Here is a 22,717-nt window from a genome sequence, read left to right on the forward strand (position 1 = left end):
AGTTTCACTTACTTGTGGAACATAAGGAATAGCATGGAGGACATCAGGAGAAGGAAAGGAAAAATGAAGGAGGGGGAAGTCAAAGGTTCTCATGAACCATGAGAGACTGTGGACTCTGAGAAACAGACTGAGGGTTTTGCGGGGGTGTAAGCCTGGTGGTAGATATTAAGGAGGGCACATACTGCATGGAGCACTGGGTGTTATACATAAACAATGAATCCTGGAATACTACATCAAAAACTAATGATGTACTGTATGCTGACTACCATAATAAAAAATAATAAAAAAATAATAATAAAATAAAAATAAAAATACTTTAATGCTCACCATCCTCTGAGCTCTCAGCAAGTTGTAATCACTGATCACAGATCACCATAACAAATAGAATAGTAATGGAAACATTTGGAATACTGTGACAATTACCATAAATATGACAGAGAGACCCTAAGTGAGCAAATGCTATTGCAAAAATGGCTTGCTTAAACACAGGGTTGCCACAAACCTTTGATCTATAAAAAAAAACTATTTTTTTTTTATTTGACAGGGAGAGAGAGATCACAAGTAGGCAGAGAGGCAGCGGGAAGCAGGTCCCCCACTGAGAGCCCGATGCGGGACTCGATCCCAGGACCCTGAGATCATGACCTGAACCGAAGGCAGAGGCCTAACCCACTAAGCCACCCAGATGCCCCTGTAAAAAACACTACTATCTATGCACATACTATCTATGAAACACAAGGTAATGAAACGAGGTATACCTATATCTAAATATGTATTATGTAGAGTTCTAGAAAAAAAACTATGCTACTTACTTTCCCAAAACAGGACTCAGTTCTTTTAAGTCTTCCAATGATGGTGTTTGATTCAAAAGTTTCTTAAACAGGGCCAGTGGGAAAGGGATGTTGGCAACATTGAAATTGAACAGGGAAAGTCCACAAAGAACCCCGAAGAAGAAATATCTCTTCTTCTCAAATTTAGGCTGAAAAGAGAAAAAAATTTAATGTCTTTTAATTTTTACAAGTAAAATGGAATATTCATATTCGCTAAACCTTTTCTCCCTTTCACAAAGTCAAATCGCAAATTAAAATCAAAAAGGTTGCGGGGCCCCTGGGTGGCTCAGTCAGTTAAGCCTCTGACTCGTGATTTCGCTCAGGTCACGATCTCAGGGTCGTGAGATGGAGCCTGTCGTCAGGTTCCACTCTCAGTAGGAAGTCTACTTGAGATTCTCTGTCTCCCTCTCCCTCTGCCCCTCCCCCACCCTGCTGGCTCACACACTCTCTCTCAATAAACAAAATCTTAAAAAAAAAAAAAAAAGTAAAGCTTGTGATAAGAATATTTAGGGTTTATGTGCAGTCATTAAGTCAAGTTAAATCTCTGCTACAGGGACACTAATAGAACCACATTAGGCTCAGCAAACCCTCAAAAACTAGTTTTCACTTTCTTTTCATGCTTTCAAAAGAAAATTTGAAAAGAAATTTTCAAATTCACAAGGAAAAATAAAACTGAGCAAAAAAATGGGCACCTGGGAAAGGAAGGGTTCCTTTTCATCCAAACATTCTATTAATGGTCAAAAACATACACTGTTTAAGTTTTCCTGTGTGGGCAGAATTGGGAACACAGGGGAAGGGGACTCCATTTTAAAGAAAATAATCACCTTATTAAAACTGAAGGCTATTTCCGTAATTATATGTATCAATAACTCCTCTCCTAAAATGAAAATGTCTAGACAACCTAATTTCCAATGGTGTGTGACATGCCTTTTCTGTGTTGATAATTGTAAGCAAAAAGGAGAAGACTCACCCTGACAGGAAACCACATGTAGGAAGCCTCCTCGGGATACATGAACATCCCATATTCTGGTCGGGTCATCTCCTCAAACAGACAGTGGAAAAACTCTACCTTGACTCCTCCAGAGTCATGTCCAATTTCTCCACTAAATGAAACCTGAAGAAACACAGCAAATAATATATCACTTCCAAGGCTCTGTATTGCTATGTATTAAGACTCACTTAATAATCATAAGAGTGAACATTATTTATGGACCCAAGTATTTGGTAAGCACTAAGCATCTTACTCGTTTAATCTTCACAGTAATTCTATGAGGCGATGAGCTTCAAGAATTTAAATATTGGGGCACCTGGGTGGCTCAGTGGGTTAAAGCCTCTGCCTTTGGCTCAGGTCATGATCCCAGGGTCCTGGGATCGAGCCCCGAGTCGGGCTCTCTGCTCAGCAGGGAGCCTAGCCTGCATCCCTTCCTCTCTGTCTGCCTCTCTGCCTACCTGTGATCTCTGCCTGTCAAATGAATAAAATCTTAAAAAAAAAAAAAAAAGAACTTAAATATTAACTTCCCAAGGTCACACACAGCGAAGGGGTGCAGCCTAGATTTAATCCTGTATCTGTCAAGCCTGTTATCTTCAGCTACTAAGCTGACCTCAATTGGCATCATTATTATGTAATAAGGAACGTTAAGTTAAATGAAAATAAACATAAAGAAATAAATAATAGTTGGATTTTCAAAGGCTGAAAAACCAGAGCACACACAAGTTACCTACTGGCTTCGTTGTTTACTCCTTGAGAAGATACCCAGGGACACCAATCTCTTCCTAGGATGATTCTACCATAACTCATCTTTGCTCCTTCAAATACTCACTCATTCCTGCCCTTCCTCCTTAGAATCCCTCACTTCAGTGTACAAATATGTTGAGTTTTCCCTTACTCTTAAAAGAAGAAAATCTCAACACCACTGTCTCATACAGTGAATACTGGCTTCTACTCTAGGTCACCAAATTCTGGAGAATCAGGTACACCAACTTCCAAAACTATTTCCCTACTTAAGTGCTCTCTTCAAGAGGACCAAGAACCTGTGAACCCCTGAATTCCGAGGACCGTTCGCACGTCTCCTCTCCCTGATTTCATGAGCTCATTTTACACTTCCGATCCCCTCTTCTTTCTTCACACTGTTTTCTCCCTTACTTTCTCTTATGAAGCATTAACTAGGTTTTTTATTTCTCTCTTCTTTTTCCTGCTGCTTTAATATGAGAAATTCTTGCAGTTCTGCGCTAGTTCCACCTTTCCACTTTCCCTGGATGCTCGATTTCTCTTTAAACTTCCCCTACCACCTGCAGCCATTTAACCCTCCTCTCCACTCTACCTTCTCTCTGACTGACGCACACTCCTGTGCAAAGGCCTGCTCAAAGTTGCCTTCAGGATGTTCCATGGCACTTCCCCAAAAGCTCCTTTTACTGCTTTAAATGGATGGATGCCTCTTCTATTTTCTAGAGATGTGAGTTTCAAACCTCAGTAAATTACTCAAAATCTTTAGAAGACGAGGTATTGGGGCACCTGGGTAACTCAGTCAGCTAAGTGTCCAACTCTTGGTTTTAGCTCAGGTCATGATCTGAGGGTCCTGGGATCAAGCCCTGTGTTGGGCTCTCTCCTCCATGTGGAGTCTGCTTGGGAGTCTCTCCCTTTCCCTTCCCCTTTGTCCCGTCTCTCTAAAAAAAATAAATAAGTAAAATCCAAGTTGTCAAATCCTTACTCTGTCCCTTCCTATGGGCAAGGTTCTTCATCTCACAGAGCCTCAGTTTTCTCACGAGATTATCAGAAAGATTAAACAGAAAAACATATGCAAAACGCCTCTCACAGTCTTGAAAATGGTGGCTGCTCATCAAATGTTACCTAAATGTTTAAAAGGGATGATGAACTATAAAAGTGGAACTAAAATAACTCAGTGGGCTGGCTTGCCATCACAGGTTAAGATTTACATAATGAGTTTGTTAGATTTTTAAAAACTACCTATATGCAAAAATATGTGGCAATGCTACCTCTAACCACAAACCCCAGTGCAATATACTTTTAAAATAGTGTCTTGAACTTGAGTCAAGTCATTCTTTAATCTGAGTAGGAGAAGTGATAAACTAAGGTCTATCAAAACATTCTAATAAATATCATCAGGCAAATCTTTGTCGTGATTAAGTGGAAAGTCTGGAGCCTAACAGTTGGGCCCAAATCCTGGCTCTGATACTTCTCAGCTGGATTGCCCTTGGGTAAGTCACCATTCTGTACCTCAGTTTCCACATCAGCAAAACAAAGGAAAAACAGAACCTTCCATGCAGTGTCACTGAAAGGGTTACATAAATATTTGTGAAGCATTCATAGTGTTCTTGGCACAAGGAAAATGTTCATCAGATTCACTAGATATTATTATTATCCTGTGTCCAATATCTACTAGTAAGACAAGTTATAGAATAACTAAACCAGAGATCATTTATGTTCAGAACATGGGGCTTTCTAAAATAATACCCTCAAAAAACTACAGTTAATAAAGAGGAAGTTCTCTTTTCCACAAAGCAATCTGCGTACATGTATGAGAGCAGAAACTAATCCTCAAATCTCTGTGTCAACCTCATCTCACTGGAACCCTCCCCAGGGGGTGACTAGTTAGGCTGGGTCAGGCCTCAGGAAGGACTGGACCTTTTACGGGTAGTTCTGGAATTTTTAGCTGCCCAGGCTGGGGGAGGACAACCCTTTCAACCGCTGCTCCTCAGCCCGAGGGCAACTAAGTGCCCGCAGCTATTCCCAGGGATTCACAGCTACATGGGGAATCGGGGCAACACTCCACGGCAAAGGGAGATTCTTTCTTCTCTGCAAGACCCACTGTCCATCCTTTTATGTTTTCCTTCTCTCAGCAGCAAAAATATTGAGAATTATACTTTACCATTAACTCTCTCCTCAGATCTTCATTCTCAAACTGATTTAGGTGACTCAAAACATCTTCAATCAAGTGACTCCTTCTAACTGTTAGATTCAAAGTGGGCAGCAAAGCTAATTCAGACCCTCCTTGTTCCACAATTCCAGCCAACCGCATACATGCTCTAAATTTCTTCTCCTAGGAAAACAGAAATGTTTCACTTATTTCACCATTTGCTCTAAGTGGGAATTTGGTTCCATTTATTATGAGTGCTTGTCACGAACATTCATGAACAGAGCCTTATTTACATAAGCCACTGGAGAGAAGCCATACATTCAGCATTCACCCTCTGTGAGCCGAAGAAACACCTGGAGGATGAAAAATTTTGTGGAGCCAACCAGTGTCAGCAGGAAAGTGACCAGGTGTGGCCTCCACTGGTCCACTTTATCTGGCAACAATTATTAATACTTCAGCTACCAAAGCTAACTGCCATCATTAGGTTAAGAGAATGATTAGCAAGCACTGAAGCAGTGTGCTGAACATAACCTCCTCATTTGGAAAAGAAGTTCAGAAAGAAAGTATGCTGCAGGAAACTTCAGGAATGAGACCCCTTTAAAGATATCCTATGCTAGGAGAAAAACCCAGTGAGAGATTTTAGGGCACAGATAATCTAAAATTTAGTTATATATGAGACAGAAAGACAGATGTGTGCACACGCGCGCGCGCGCACACACACACACACACACACACACACACACACTGTCTATCTGACCAAATGGCAATTCAAGTCTAAGGCTCTCAGCACAATGAACAATCAAATACTAGGTCCATAAAATTATCACTGGAGGCCTGCTAAAAATTAGAAGAGGAGTTGTAAGAGTTGAAGGAAAATAAAGTTCTTGTATCTTTTTTCCTTTCATATTTCCTTTGTTAAATATTTCATCAATGGTCATATTTATAAATCAATTTCCCATTTTGTTTTATAGTGGTTAACTGCATTATATAAAAGTATCCAATGTTATGACCTATATTTGAATATGATTTGCACATATACATATCCAGATGCATATATAAAAGCAGTAACAAGAGCAGCACTCTTGCGCGCTTTCATTTCCGGAGGCATTTTCGATAGTTCAGTTTTAAGTTCAAAATCACTTTTTGGATATGTTGACAAATAGAACCAACTCACCCGATGACAGGTCACTGAAAAGAGGACACTTTTTACAAACCTTGATCATGGCACCATTAGACTACCAGCCATCTATGTGTGTCCGCATTGAAGAGTCCTCTGTCCCCTCTATTCCCACTGCTCTGTTTTTTAATTAGTCTGGGCTCCTTAAATATGGGTTTGCTAATCCCAACCAAGCCCAAGTCTACTATGCCTCTTTTGGTACTGTACAGAAGACCTGTATACAGGGCCCAACCTCAAGGCAAAAGCCCCACAAGCTAGGGGAGCTGTCCATGCTGCTCTCTCTTCCACTGCTGAGGCCCTAATGTGCCTCAAAGCCAGGCCAATCCAAATTACGACAGTCTTTCTTGCCACCTTTGGTAGTCTAAGCTCCATGAATGTTATAACCATTGTTTTCAATGTTATCAACCCCCAAAATATTGTATACTTAAGAAGGCATTTATCATCTGATTTGTTAATGAAGACAAAGAAATAGGCATACATACCTGTATTTTTAAAAGTGAATCTGCATACAGTAGTTTGATTTTCGACAGAATATTAAAGATAAATGGAAAATGGCTGAATATGACAGGATACTGAGTGTCTACTGAAGTGTCCTAAAAATGGAAATGGCAAGAATTCTGACAAATGAAAAGAACAGAGAAATCTTACACCTTAACTCACAGCCTAAAATCCCTGATACTTAGTTTAAGGTCTCAATTCTTCTAGCAGAAGCAATCCAAATTGCTGGTCAGTAGTACTTAGATACCTAAAATTCTAAGAAAATGTTTTGTGTGTATCAATGAGAGATATCTAAACCTAGTACTTAAAAATAAATAAATAAAAATTGAGCTAGTATTTTTCAGTGCTCATTTAACTTAGCAATCAATTGTAAACTCTAGACACTTTCCCAAAGAGTTTGTTCTGCAGCAATGTGCACTTTCAAAATGTAAATTAGTTCAGATGCACTGAGGAAAATAGGTGAATGATATAATGTGGATAGGTGCTGAGCTCGTACTTGACTTCTGCCAGTTAAGGGTCAACGTGCTAGGGACAGAATTCCAACATTCAGAGAGAAGGAAAAAAAGCTCAGGTCAGCTGCTGAACTGGCAGGAACAGCCCTTCAGCTTCAATTTCAGAAAATAAAAAAAGGACACACCCAGAGCCACCACCAAAGTTGCAGCCTCATTCTGCTTGCTGGCTCCTGGTGAGTCATGCTGCTTTGTACACCCACCTAAGAAAGCCCCACTCCCATCTGCACCATCTCAGTACCACCAATTCTCTCATTAGAGTGTGAGTACATTTCTACCCTTTAGTTTGGTGCATTTTCATATTCTTGGGGCGCTCTCCAAGAGCTGCTTACCTGGTTGATCCAAGTGATCTAAGGTAGTAACCACTTTTCTATGAGGGCTCTGGCTACAAAACTGCATTGGTTTTGAGGGGACTACCTCGCTTTTCCTGTAAGCCCTGTTATTTCTTCTGAGCAATTTTGCAGGGTACAAGGATTGGAAACCCATGCATAAGAGTTATAGCACAAATACCTACATTAACTCACTCCCCCCTCTGAACATACCCTAATGGGGTGACTGGCTGGTTTGGTTGGTAGAGCATGCAACTCTTTATCTCATGGGTTGTGAGTCTGACCTCTCACACTGGGTGTACAGATTAGTTTTAAAAAATAGAATCTTTACTAAATAAATAATAAACACACTATACTTACAGAGTTAATTTTCCAAGCAGACCTTCTGTATGCATCCCCATAAAAATCAAGCCAGTGCGTAAGCTCGTTTACTTTGAAAATATTTTCAGGTAGTTGACACACGGCCTGGTTTACCTTTAATAAAATATGGCCCATGAGAAAGTTTTATATATAAAAAGACAATTCTGCTTTATGGCTGTTGATTAGATTATCAGCATAAACAGCAAATTAAACACTCTTTTTCAATGACCAGAATAAAGTTCTATCCAATTCCTCCACTGGCCAAGGCCCAAATTTTCAGGAACATAAAGAATACCTACAATTTAATAGCAGAAATTGATGATATGATGATAAACTTACTCATACTTACTTTTAATTCATAGAAAAGCTTTAAAGAATTTTAGGTCCAAGGAAAAACACAGCCTAAAATCACAGCCTAAATCCAAAGTACTCTGGGGCCCAATATATCATGTCCTGTTCTTCAGGGCTTAACAATATACCATTTACAGACGTCTCCCTCTGATAGGGCATGTGTGGAACACCCCCCTCCTAAACTGGGGTGGGGGGTGTCTTCCAGCCTTCATCGCCCGATGACCAGGGGTATCACGTGGACGCCCTACGAGAGCACTAACCATCGGTCAGTGAAGACACTGATAATGACACTACCTGCTTTGGGCGTGAGTAACAGTAGGTACTTGACATGATGAGCACAGTCCCCGCCTAAATGACTCACTCTCAAGACGTCCTCTAAAAGCTCCTCTTGGCTTCCATTCACCTGGAATATTGTATTAACCCTGACCTAGACCCTAGATGATCCAAACCTCCAGCACCACCACCCAGAGCATCATGAAGCTATTTCAACTCCATGATATGGTCCGCTGGAACCTGCTGATCTCAGCCTTGCACATCCCCAGTTGTGGAAAAAGTGAGTGTTTTATCCTTGTGGCTTCCTGTGGTCTTCCTCCTGAGGTTGGGGAGGGAGCCTGACAAATAATCTAATGTCACCGTTAAGAGTCAAAGGATAGAGCAGGATTTCTTGAGGATTCTTGTTACTGCTTCAGTATTTCTCAGGATTCCTTTTTTGCAAGTGGAAAAAGCTCATGAGAATATACTTTCCTGTACTTTTTGGTAAATTTCTCAATTTCTCAAAACTCAAATTATTTTTTTTTATTAATCTTTCTCTTTTGTACAAAACCTTTAAAAGTAGCCAGAGATGAAGGCCACTGATTTCAGCAGTATGGCAGAATTCTCTTTTTTTAAAGCAGTTTGGCAGATTAGGTGTCTTTATTTGCTGAAAACAATCAGAAATACAAGATGAAGTGTAAACAGATATTTTTAATGCAACACCAATATTGTAAGTAGATATGACAACCAGGTCAAAAATGAGGTGAAAGTGGCATTTGCCTTCAGAGTATTTGCCAAACCTGGAGAACTTAACTTCAGTCTGCAATGCCTGGGGCTTTGGGGAATGGAGACAAAACCCAGATTCTGTTCAAATTATGGGGCCAATGATAGAAAACTATCTCATAAATCAGGCATCCAAAAGGGCTAAACCATCAGAATGAGGGTAAGCTAGAAATGAACAGTCCACCACCGTACCTTGACACCAACTCCAGGAAGCAAACCGCAGCTAGTCAAAATGGTGCCAAGTTGCAGGAAAAAAAGTCACCTACAGAATTTGCAATCACAGAAGCACTTTCCTGAAAATTCACACACCATATTCAGACCACACCTGGAGATCTGAAGAGCTTCAAGCCAAGAATTTAATTTAACCATAGTACCTAACAGATGTGGTGTCTCTAGGAACCTGGTACAAGAAAATCTTCCTGGAGAAACACAGCCCTCAAAGAATTCCAGAAGATAATGTTCCAAGGAAAATGTGTGTGTGTGTGTCTCTCTCTCACACACACACAGTCACTAAACACAAAAATGAAAGCACACATGAGGAAGATTCAGCAGAAGGAAGAGGGCAAAGCTGACCTGTAATGACTTCAGATACCAGAGGTATGATGCATAAGTAAGCAGAAGGAAAGCTTGAAAATAAAAGACTCAGATACCATAATACTGACCAACAAAAAATTTTCAAAGAAACGAACTTCTGGAAGTGGAAAACATAATACTTGGAATGAAAACCCAAAGGGCAGTTTTATTAGCAGACAAAAATCACTAAAAGGAGATTTCATGGACAGAAAAATATGGCTCAAGAAGTCATTCAGAATGGGATGCACTCACAGGGAGAGATGGATAAGAGACATGAAAGATAAGACTGAGAAAGTCAAACATACAAATTAACTCGAATTTCAGCAGGAAAAGAGGGAGTCAGTATTTGCATGGATTTAAAATGTTTAATATTTAGGAACAACCTTTACCTATAAGGGTTATTTTAAAAAACTCTACAGTAAACATCCTATTTAATAGTGATATTCAAATTCTTCCTTTAAAATCACAAACAGGGGCACCTGGGTGGCTCAGTGGGTTAAAGCCTCAGCCTTCAGCTCAGGTCATGATCCCAGGGTCATTGGGCTCTGTGCTCAGCAGGGAGCCTGCTTCCTCCTCTCTCTCTCTCTCTCTCTGCCTGCCTCTCTGTCTACTTGTGATCTCTGTCAAATAAAAAAATAAAATCTTGGGGCGCCTGGGTGGCTCAGTGGGTTAAAGCCTCTGCCTTCGGCTCAGGTCATGATCCCAGAGTCCTGGGAAAGAGCCCCGCATCGGGCTCTCTGCTCAGCAGGGAGCCTGCTTCCCTCTCTCTCTCTGCCTGCCTCTCTGCCTGTGATCTCTGTCAAATAAATAAATAAAATCTTAAAAAATAAAATAAAATAAAATCACAAACAACTGAGAGCTGCTGGAGGGGGGAGGGATGGGGAATGAGGTAACTGGGTGATGGACATTAAGGAGGGCATGTGAAGGAATGAACACTTAAGTGTTATGTAAGACTGATGAATCACTAACATCAACCTCTGAAACTAATAATATACTATATGTTAACTGAATTTAAATAAATATTTAAAAAAATAAAATCATAAACAAGGGGCACCTGGCTGGCTCAGTCTGGACAGTACGTGATTCTTGATCTTGGGGTTGTGAGTTCAAGCCCCACATTGGGTGTAGAGATTACTTCATAATAAAATCAAACCTTTAAAAATAAATAAATAGGGGCATGTGAGTGGCTCAGTCAGTTAAGAGTCTGCCTTTGCCTCAGGTCATGATCCCAGAGTCCTGGAATCAAGCCCCACCTTCAGACTCCCTGCTCAGTGGGGAACTTGCCTCTCCCTCTCCATCTGCCACTCCCCCTGCTCGTGCTCTCTTACTCTGTCAAATAAATAAATAAAAATTTAAAATAAATAAATAAATAAATAAATAAATAAATAAATAAAATCACAAACAAGGTAAAGAACCTACCATCATCAACCCTTCTATTCAACATTATAGAGGAAGGCTTAGCCAGTGCGGCATGGAAAAGGAAAGTAATAAAATGTGTATGAATTACTTCTCTTCAAACTACACACAGATAAGTACATACTCTCTTTGATACACATGACTTAACTCACAGAAAACAAAAATTTAAAAATAGCAATCTAAACATGTTTCCCGAGTTTGCTTAATATTTGGGCCAGTTGAAACCAAGGGACCTTTTTTACTGCAAAATAAAAATCGTATCTGTAAGTGTCTGAAAGACCCTTACCCTATGCAGCTTTTTCAGTATTTCTAGGAGAGCCTTAACGTGGTAGTTGTTCTCCGAGCTTTCAGTCCAGTAGTGCAACTGAGCAGTGACGGCTCTTTTAAACATCTGGACTAGCCTGACGAATGCAGGTTCCTGCAGGGACGCCCAGTACTCCTCTGAGGAATACAAACATAAACAATTGTTGGCATGTCATTTCTCTTGGCTTTTTAAAGGTAAACAGATTGAACACTGTCAATTCTATCAGTTACAAAAACATATTTGGATAAAGTTTTTAGTTAACTACAAAGGCAATCAAGTAAGTTCATGAATTTAATGTCCTTGAGAAAAATCCCTTGATATAACAAACACATGAACCTGATTTAATTAATTTGTGGGAAAAAAAACCTGACAAGTCACTTTTTTTTTTTTTTTTTTCCCAGATCAAATAGCATGTTGTTTTAAAAACCAGACTTAAGAATTAATTGCAATTGCACAACTTTCTTCTTCTCACTCCCAGCATGAGTTTTGAACTCTTAAACACTTCTCAGGGCACCTGGCTGACTCAGTAGAGCATGGGACTCTTAATCTCAGGGTTGTGAGTTCAAGCCCCACATTGGGTGTGGAGCCTACTTTCAAGAAAACACCTCCGGGGGTGTCTGGCTAGCTCAACAGAGCATGTGACTCTTAATCTCAGGGTCATGAGTTCAAGCTCCCATGTTGGTCCTAGAGCTTACTAAAAAGAAAGCACACACACACACATGCACCTCTCAGCATTGTGAAAAACCAAAAAATGCTTTACACTAGTTTTTCATCACTCACTTACCTAGATTTAATAAAAAACATTAAGAAAGAATGGACTTCCTTGGGCTGAATATGCTATTTGTCAAAATAAAAACCTCATTAAAATCTAATCAAGCCCCTAGACCTAACTTCTAATGCCCCTGAAGTAGAGAAGGCTGGAAATAATCAGACAAATTTACATGTAGGGCGTTCTACAGGACAACTGACCTAGACTCTTAAAAAAAAAAAGGGGGCTGTAAAATACTTTTATGACAAGTACAGAAATTTGAGTATGGCCTAGATATTATGGAATTATAACTAATTTTATTAGGTGTGATAGTGATTGGTTTAACACAGGCTCTTAATAGATGCATGCTGAAATATTATGGGTGAAATGTCATGACATGTCCAACTTATTTTCAAGTATTTCAGCAAACATGAAATGTAAGCTGCTCATAAAGAACGAAGCACACATGGCAAGAGGTTAACTGTTGTTGACTCTAAGGCAGAGGATATATGGATATTCGGGTACTATTCCTCCAACTTCTATGGAATTTTTCATAATGAAAAGTTGGAAACAAAGGACTTCATGACCAAACCACGTATGTACCATTACAAGAATTCTAAAAAGGTAGCAAAACAACCTATTTTGGATGACTACAATATTTACTACAGCATCTTTACAATGTGCTAAGAATATGAACTAAAAAACAGTAACATAGTTAACAATTATCTAAGTTTTGCTATAACTTTACCAGGTGTGCATTTCCACTGAGAGGATGGTTAAAGTATTTTCAAAATGTAAATCATCAGTCTTACCTAGAACCCGTAAAGATTGGTCATTCATGGCACAAATAGCCTCTGCAAACGGAACCACCAGGCTCTCCCAATTGTTATAATCATGCATCATGGGACACTCAGGGAGAAGGAAGAAAATCTCTAAAGCTTCTTGGTGTGGAGAATGAAATGGAAGATTTTTGAGCAGATTATCCCTGAGACATGTGGTTATCTGTGGTCAAAAAGATCAGGGAAAAGACACTCAAAACACAGCAAGAACTAGATGCAATTTGTAATACAATCTAGAACCTGGAGTTTCATTCCACCAAGGAACTGGAATAATCATTCAGTCCTAAAACCCATGTTTACATCCAATCTCACATAGCTTCCCAACTACTCGAGGTATAGATACGTGACAAGCGTCATCCCATTTAATTACTGAGAAGCATGAAGGAGGTAGAGAAGAAATCATCTTAAAGTTATACTGGATGAACAAGGAAATCAAAATAGGCAGCCCTCCCAATAACAAATACTACATTCTACACCCTCATTCCACTATCCTACCTCATTATCTTTAAAGAAAAAGAATGCATAAGAACCCCCAAAAGCAACATGAAGTAACCCCACACGAACAAAAAGCAATAACCCCAGCAACAAAAATAGCATGGTTTCCTCACAGGACCACCTGCCTCATCACCAACTCTCCACTACAAACTCAATCTTTTAGTCCTTCCATCTCCATTTACCATTTCCCCAAATCAGAACACAAGCATTCCAAGAAAAATTCAAATGCAATTCTGAATGTTTATGTTAGATGTGCCCAGATAAAAGAAATAATTTGTTTCAAAATCCACTGAGAAGCTGTACTTATTTAGGAGTACTCATTTGTCAAGTATTATGCTAAGTGCTTTACATATGTTAATCAGGTTATAGTTCTTCGAGAACATAGATGGTATTTTACCCCATTTTATAGACAGGAACTCTGTATCTGCTCAAAGTCACAGAGCTAAGTGGGAATCTCTTCTGGATCTTTCTGACACCAAAACCCAATCTCTTAATCATTAAATTATGATATGGACTAAATGATGTCTCTAAATGGACAAATTCTTGTAATTATCTATTTCTGTATCAAAACACTATAGCAGGATCTACTACATGGTTCAGTCTTTGGAGTGAACATATCTGATTACTCTAACACCTCCCGGTAACACACACCCCTCCTACCTCAGTGCTCATCAGCTGCCATATCACCCAACCTCCCAGCCTTCCCCTTAGACCTGCAGAACTACTGTGATCCTCTCACGTCAGCCATCTTGTTCCACACACTTGTGCCTCAGTGTACTTTCCTGCCTGCCAGGAATGCCCCTCCTGAGGTAGGCACATGGTAAACTCGTACTTCCTCTGGGGACCTTGATTTGATTGCTCTAAGTAGAGATGACCATTCATTGCCCTAGTGATGACTGAATTCATCCAGAAATATTAATTATACACTAACTAGATTCTAAGTGTGGCTTCAGGGAAAGCAGCGGAGCGTAAAACATACCCAGTCTTCCCACTAATACCTGCGTGTTCGTCTTTGTCCCTAACTGTTTTAAAGACTGGGAGCATGTCTCTTATTTTCACCAGGAGTCCACACCACAGTGCCCTACACAGAGCAAGCATCCAAGAGTCTACTGAATGAAGGAATGAACTGCAAAAGTCTGTGAATCTGTGTCCCAGAAATCTCAAAATAGAAAGAAACATTACAGGTTTTCTTAGCCAACTATCTGGCCTAAATAACGGGAAGACTGCTCTATGATTGTGCTGACTGCATATCATACAATATTGTTCTGGTACAACCAAGGTACAATTAGCTTTAGTGAGGAACTGGCCCAAATTCTTCCCTCCACAGATGCAGAAGTGGTATCTTCATACTAAATGCTGCAGAGTTCTGACAAAGGTACACAATTAGGGATCCATTTTACCTTAACCCCTAACAGGGCCATGGTCCTGCCAAGGTTAACAGAATTAGACTTTCATCTTCCCTCAAGAGAAAGGAGTGTGTGTAAAGAGACCCTGAAGCTCAGATAGAGAATGCTGGTTTTAGAGGATAGAGCAGAACAGGTGAGGCAGGAAAGGAAGGAGGGAGAGATGATAGGGAGACTGAGAGATAATGAGAGGTACAGAAACAGAGGCCAAGAGCAAATGAGAAGGAGAGGGGGAGAGGGAGGAGAAAGGAATGGAAAGAGGGGAAATGGGGGACAGGGAGGAAGAAAGAAGGGGAGGAAAGAGGGGAGAAGAGGAAAAGAAAGCACAGGGGAAGGGGGGGGAAGGGAGCAGAAGGGAGGAGCAAAGAAAAGGGAGGGGGGAGGGAAGGGAGACGGAAGAGGGGCCCAGGGAGAGAGAAAAGGAACCAGAGTGACACCAGGAAAGAAACAGATTGAGAGAACATAGAAAGTACTACCCCTAGATAAACCGATATTAAGAGAACAGAGAAATAAATAGAGACTACATCAAGAAAGGCTAAACTAATGAAGGAAACACGTTTGGAGCATTTGGCAAAGTGGGAAACCTAAGGACAATAATAACAGTACTGAAACAAAGAGCAACAATCCCCCAAAGAACATTCTGGAACCTACAGAAAGGAAGTGCAATAGAACGAAACACAGAGAAAAAGAATCCAGATAGTCCCGGGTAAGGGGGATGTTCATAACAAAAAGTGTTCTCATGTCTATACCTATGTTTAAAATAATTACAGATAACACGTCTTTGTGTTCTAGTTTACCAACCTCAACAAATCCTTCAGTCATCTTCCTTATAGCCTGAGTTGACTAAATTCCCTCCAGAGAGTGTGTACATCTATGTACAGATTGTGTATGTGTGTCTGTGTGTGTGTGTGTGTGTGTGTGTGTATGCTATTTGTGGGTACAGACGAACCCCCGAGACTACTTGTCATCCATGGGATTACCAGAGCAACCAATTTGCCCCAAAGGGACCAACTCCTGAACGCCGTCTGACTTTCACCAGATCTGGATATGCTACAGGGTCTGAAACTGTCCTGAAACAAAGTATTTCTTCTCAAATTTTGAATTGTCAAAAAAAAAAAAAAAAAGACGTTTTAATGTATTTTCTTTTTCTATATAAGAATCTAAAGAATACCACCGTGTTAGCAATCCAGTCCTTCTGGGTTAACTCTTTAAAGGCACTTCTTGCTTTATTTAAGTCCAAGTGAATAAGCATCATTTCTGCAGATTTTCTATAGAAGGAAGATAAAATTTAAAAGTACATGGATAGTAAATGGAATAGGACACTTCAAAATTATAGATTTCATCAGACTATTTATCCAGATGAAGCTCTTCTTCTAAATCTTATTTCATTTCAACAAAATTACTTTTTCCCTCAACTTTACAATAAATAATTAGGCTAAACACAAATTCAATTGAGAATGTCACTGACCACTTATAATTATTTCTAAAAGATTTAAAAAAATAAAGCCCACATTAACAATATACATACTATCCAAGTTTAGTTCTGATACGATCTTATATTAAATATTTATTTATTTATTTTTAAGATTTTATTTATTTATTTGACAGACAGCAATCACAAGTAGGCAGAAAGGCAGGCAGAGAGAGAGGGGGAAGCAGGATACCTGCTGAGCAGAGAGCCCGATAAGGGGCTCTAACCCAGGACCCTGAGAAAATGACATGAGCAGAAGGCAAAGGCTTAACCCACTGAGTCACCACATTAAATATTTATCTTTTTTAAAAAGCCACACTACACACACAAAAAAATAGAGGTTTTTCTGCCCACTTCTGAAAAAAAATAACCATGTCTCCCACTTACCTGAACTGAAAGTCAGGATCAAAAAAAGGGGCTTCAGGGACGCCTGGGTGGCATAGTTGGTTAAGCATCTGACTTGGTTTCGTCTCAAGTCATACATGATTGAGCCCCACCTTGGGCTCCACACTCAGCATGGAGCTACGTAAGATTCTCTCTCTGGATCCCTTGCCCCCCGACTAGTACTCACTCTCTCTCTCCCCCTCTCAAATAAATAAATAAATACATCTTTTTAAAAAGATGAGGGGGGGTTCAGAAGCAGTAAATTCTTAGTGTTGCAACAGAAAATAACTAATGAGGGACACCTGGGTGGCTCAGTCGGTTAAGCATCTGCCTTTGGCTCAGGTCATGATCCTAGGATCCTGGGATCGGGCACTGGACTCCCTGCATAGCAGGGAGCCTGCTTCTCCCTCTCCCCCTGTTCATGCCTTCTCTCTCTCTAATAAATAAAATCTTTAAAAAAAAACTTAACTTGTGAATTACATTTATTCTCTATATGTTTATGTTCAATATGTATATTCTCATATGTTTATGTTCAATGTCTTAGAAATAGACACATTGTAAAATAATACAAATATTTCGTGTCTCAGAATAGAAAATATTCTTAAGATAAACGTCATATAAATATTTAGGAAAAGAGGTGCTAAGTAGTTCTTTCATTTAAAAATTCAAAGAAATCTTAACACCTTCTAATGGGAAATAATTAAATAAATTAATGGTTAAATAAATAAATAAATAAAGTATGTCCTTCCCATGGAATACCATGCAGCCATTACAAAAATGACATCAAAGAAAACTACTGAATAATATGAACTGAATAAAATAAAAAATGGACAAATACATTAAGTATAAAGTAATATATAAAAGAAAATAATCACATTTTTAGTAAAAAAATAAATTTGCACAAAAAAAGATATATGCACAAAAGCTAGTCCTCTTAAGTAGTGGATTATGGGTATTTTCATTTTTTTCGGTCACAGGTCTTTATTTTTTACATTTTCTACAGTGTTCATGTATTTGCTTTCATTAAAAACAGTTAATTTTTAGGGGTGCCTGGGTGGCTCAGTCAGTTAGGCATCCAACTCTTGATTTCTGCTCAGGTCATGATTTCAGGGTTGTGAGATCAAGCCCCATGTCTCGCTCCATGGTCAGTGGGGAGCCTGCTTGAGATTCTCCTTCCCTCTCCCTCTTGCCTCCTCCCCCACACCCCACACACATGTGTGTGTGCATGCTGTCTCTCTCTCTCATAAATAGAAATAAAAATTTTTTTAGAATCTTTAAAGAGATAAACACAGAGTGAATTATTTTAACCTCATTCCATTTTAAAATCTTTCATTTTTTTATTGAAAGAACTGACATCACATTATATTAGTTTCAGGTGTGCACAACATAATGAATTGATGTATGTATATATTGCAAAATAATTACCACTTAAGTCTAGTTAACACCCATCATCACATATAGTTACAATTTTTTCTCTTTTTTATAAAGATTTTATTTATTTATTTGAGAGGGGGAGAGAGAGAGAGAGGAAGAGCACAAGAGCATGGGGACAGAGAAGCAGATTCCCCACTAAGCAGAGGGCCTGATGAGGGGCTTGATCCCAGGACCCCAAGATCATGACCTGAGCCAAAAGCAGATTCTTAACCAACTGAGTCACCCAGATGCCCCCCAACTTTTTTTTTATAATGAGTATGTTCAAGATCTACTATCTTAGCAACTTTCAAATATACAATCTTTCGAACTTTCAAATATACATTATTCACTGAGTCACCACGCAGTATTTTTTAACAGGATCTTAAACTTTATAAATATATTAAATATATTACCTTTCCCTTAAAAAACTTCCAGTCAGACAAGCAGGAGATGAAAATATCTCTCTGATTTCCCTATATGAGGAATAAGATGGTAGTTAAAATACATCATACTGTATGTCTCCTTATAGCATAAGACATGATAAATAACACATCTCCTAACCATCCTTCAGACTTCTCTGTCTCTGATTTGTTTGCATGTTGCCTTGGGCATCTAAAAGTCTATTCATTTTCCCAATCTCAAAACTTCGTGACAAATGTGAGTAATAAAAAGGTATGTAGTCAGAGAAGCCACAAGGAAAGAGGAAAAGGACTGACCTAGGGTTAATTCCTTGAATAAGTAAGACATCCCCATCCCACCCAGCTCTCCAAACCCTATTTATTTCTGCTGCACTTAAGTGGAACAGAAAAAAATTACCAGAAATTAAATGGGAGGATGGGGGTGAGGAGGGTAGGCTCAGTTCCATCTTGGAAGTAATAGCACAAGTAGGTTTTTTTTTTTAATTATTTAAGTACAGCTGACATAGAATGTCACCTCAGTTTCAGGAGTACAATAGTGTTTCAACAATTCCACACATCACTCAGAGCTCAGCAAGGTGAGTGCAATCACCAGCACAGTTCTTGATCATCTACGCAGACTACAGTGCAGCTATTTCATACAACTACTTTACAAAATTAAGAAACCATGCCTAAAAATATCTCTAAAAGGAAACGCTTGTAGAAGCAAATATAATCTTGAGAAATGGTAGGAGTTGTATGGCTTTAAGCAAGACTGCCCACACTGTCCAGCTGTGAAGAGGTCCACAGACAAGTGGTTCTAAGGCCAAAGAGGGCTGGGAAATGGCTTAGGGGTATCTCCTACTAAGAACAGTCACAATATAGGCAAACATACCAGAGACCCAGAGAGTCCTCCAGTCAAAAAAGCTGCCCTCACAGAGCTTACACATTAGCTGTGGTTTTTAATCTTAATGTGTCAACTTGGTTCGGCTATAGTACCCAAATATCTGGCTAAACACCAATCCAGATGTTGCCGTGAAGATACTTTTTAGAGGAGATTCACATACAAATCAACAGACTCTGAGTAAAGCAGATAACCCTCCATAATGTGGGTGTGCCTCATCCTACATCGAAGGCCTGAAGAGAAAAAGGTTCCCAGGCATGGAGACTTCTGCCTCCAGACCCAAGCTGCAGTACTAATTCCTCCCTGGGTCTCCAGCTGGCTGGCCTGCACTGCCTATTTTGCACTTGTCAGTTCCAACAACTGCGTATCAGCCGACTCCTTAAAAATAAATCCCTGTCTCTACACACACACACACTCACACACACACACAGTTCCAACAACCGAGTATAAGCCAACTCCTTAAAAATAAATCCCTGTCTCTACACACACACACTCACGCGCGCACAAAATCTATTCCTTCTTCCTCTGGCTGATGGACATCGTGGACCACAAAACCTCGTATCTCTGAACTGTCTAGAACCAGTTATGGGGGGAAAGGCTACTTTACAGAACTCTATGAGCAGAGAAACACAGTGGCGGTACCTTTTTGTGTTTTGCCACTGTTTAGTCCCCACATCAGCAATCCACCTCTTTATGGTCCCTTCGTTCAACGTAGGAATTTTCCTCCTCAGATTAACATAGGGATTCTGTAAAAAAGCAAGTAAAACACAGCAATTTAGACACCACAAAAATAGGTATCCAACTTTTAGGCACATTCCAAGGATACAGGGTAATACTGACTTTTAAATACAGAGGATAGAGCTGAGAAATCCTTAAGTAAGATTTTACCAAGAAGTAATGGATCATTTGTTTGCCTGGTTGTCAACTTCTTGCCCAAGGGGCTTAAATCCAAGGTAAATTTCTCTGAGTGCTCCAACACTCAGCACTTCCAACAGGTATAATCAGATTAAAATGAGCACCACACAGCCTGGGGGGGGCAGGGGGGAGATCCTTTGTGTAGGACTGGGAGGAACTTGGTTGGCCTCAGCAAGCAGTGTGAGGGGGTTATCAACTTAGGATTCACAGGCTATGAACCTCGGGTCTTTTTTACTCCAGGCCAGCAAAATGTTAGAACGTCAACGTGATGGCTTGCTAGGATACCGACCAAGCCGCTGGCAGGGCCAAGGAAAGAGCTAAACAAATCTGATTTGACATTTACCAGAGACAAATCTCCTGATTCCTGTAAGTCAATACTTACGTAGTTTTGACAATAAAGGATCCATAATGTTTAGCTATTCCCTAAAGGTCAGCTTAGAAACTAGATGATTTTGGAATTCACCATACCTGGATACTAAAACCCTTCAGTTCGCTTAATATACCAAGTTATATAAAACATCTAGAGATCTATTTTTACCTTTTTTCCCATCCAGAGCAAAATGCTTTGATTCCCTCCAGCAATCATTATTAACTCTTTTTCTGAAGTTCGGCTTTCTGAAAGGGAGACACAGAAAGTAAGAGTGTAGAAAGTGACCGGCATGAACAGGCACACTCAATTTAAATCATTTCAGATTCCTCTTAAACTTGGTTCTTTTCTCTTTGTGACACAAGGCCTCAGCACATTTCCCACTCATGAAGCAGAAATATACATTTCCTTCAGAGTAAGGCTAGTTGGCAAAAACAGATGATCTGCAAGGCTGACAGATGACATCAGTTTGACATATATAATTAATGTAAATGCTTATATATAAAATAGTCGAATCAGTATTTGATTAGTTAGCTGATCCCTGGTTAAATTCAGCCCTCATTACCAAAAGCCATATTCTACAAATCAAGACTTAGCCAGTAACTACTGGCTGTAAAGAATATAAATTAAGTACTTCAAAAGTCTAAGTGGTTATAAGAAATCAAATATATGAGGGGTGGTGGCTCAGTGGGTTAAAGCCTCTGCCTTCAGTTCAGGTCATGATCCCAGGGTCCTGGAATGGAGCCCTGCAGCAGGCTCTCTGCTCAGCCGGGAGCCTGCTTTCCCCTCCCTCTCTGCCTGCCTCTCTGTCTATTTGTGATCTCTGTCAAATAAATAAATAAAATCTAAAAAAAAAAAAAAGAAGAAGAAGAAGAAGAAATCAAGTATATGAACTGCTCAAAGAAAACATCCTACTGTTTATTTTCCCAAAAGAACTTAAGAGAATTCTGGTACCTTGGATCACCACTAAGGTTTCAGAATTAAGTAACCAAAGTACTCTGATGCAGTTTCTATAGCAGAGTGTTTCAAGCTCCATGTGGCTCAGGCCATGGTTCAAATCCAACCAAAGCACTGACTGGCTTTAAGAACTGGCTAACCCTTTAACCTCCAAGGCTCTGTATCCTCCAGTAAGATGAGCCTGAGAGCACACATCTCCCAGAACTGTTAAAGGACAGGTGAGAGAACACACATAAGGGATAAACACAGTTACAGTGCCTGGCATATGACAGCTGCTCATTCATGATTCTTGGGGCTTTATGTGATTGAGTCAGTTATCAGGTAAAAAAACCAATCACCACGGAATTAATAGGTCTCCTACAACATATGCCTCTGAATCCATATAATCTATTTTATGTTCTATCATTTTAGATCCACATTAATCTTATTAATCTGAAGGAATAAGAGAAAACCAATGGTTATTTTTACTTCATTAATCATACCAAATATTTTAAGCTCTTTACAAGTAAAAAAATGAAACCAATGTTTAGAGAAACTTCCTTCATAGCCATACATTTTTTTCCTTGTCACATTACACACAGAAAAGTCAGTTTCTTGAGCGCAGTATTTAAGCCAAATCCTGTGTTCCTACAAAATTTACCAAATTTGAGTTCTTCATTTGATGGCAATTTCATGGGAAGTGGTATCAGCTGATTATGTGTTCCACCGTTTCCCAGTTGTCCTTCTTTTCCAGAACCAAAAGAAAAGACCTTCCCCAAATCAGAAACATAGGCAAGTGTGTGCCGCCTATTAAATAAAAGCACAGATGGTCAATTCTCAATTACCTACAATGAAGAGAGTACACAGCAACACGTAAACTGCTGAAATTAGGTCACCCAGTGAGTGAAACTAGTTAGCCAACTTCTAGTGGATGAAATTAGCAATATGGAAACTAAAATAGCATTCATGTGTGGCTCAGATGATTTTGGAATCCCTATGTCCACTCAAGGCCACAATGCTGGGCCTTGGGAAAAGGCATTCCCTGGACAGGAACAAGCAGCTGCCCTTGCTTGCTACTCCTTTTTCAAACCTTGACTTGAGAGTCACCATCTCTTGGAAGCCATCTTTGAGTGCCCCCTCTCCCCATCCTAGAAGATGGAATCAGGTGAACCTTTCTGAGCTCCATTTCCCAA

General features: G+C 39.7%; 1 protein-coding gene across 1 annotated transcript in view; it reads right to left on the minus strand.

Moving 5' to 3' along the window:
* LOC111153295 (HECT and RLD domain containing E3 ubiquitin protein ligase 5) overlaps positions 1-22,717 on the minus strand; it is a 43,102-nt gene that overhangs the window by 8,556 nt on the left and 11,829 nt on the right. Inside the window, exons 7-16 of the mRNA XM_022512234.1 lie at positions 22,186-22,331; positions 20,760-20,836; positions 19,949-20,052; positions 18,421-18,480; positions 15,914-16,007; positions 12,815-13,004; positions 11,237-11,391; positions 4,715-4,885; positions 1,798-1,941; positions 810-976 (exon numbers count right to left, since the gene is read on the minus strand). Coding sequence (XP_022367942.1) covers positions 810-976; positions 1,798-1,941; positions 4,715-4,885; positions 11,237-11,391; positions 12,815-13,004; positions 15,914-16,007; positions 18,421-18,480; positions 19,949-20,052; positions 20,760-20,836; positions 22,186-22,331 — 1,308 coding nt within the window. The remainder of the gene's footprint in view (positions 1-809; positions 977-1,797; positions 1,942-4,714; positions 4,886-11,236; positions 11,392-12,814; positions 13,005-15,913; positions 16,008-18,420; positions 18,481-19,948; positions 20,053-20,759; positions 20,837-22,185; positions 22,332-22,717) is intronic.

This window comes from Enhydra lutris, unplaced genomic scaffold (assembly GCF_002288905.1).
Source record: "Enhydra lutris kenyoni isolate GAN:26980312 unplaced genomic scaffold, ASM228890v2 scaffoldscaffold3, whole genome shotgun sequence".
In the NCBI taxonomy this organism is placed as follows: Eukaryota; Metazoa; Chordata; class Mammalia; order Carnivora; family Mustelidae; genus Enhydra; species Enhydra lutris.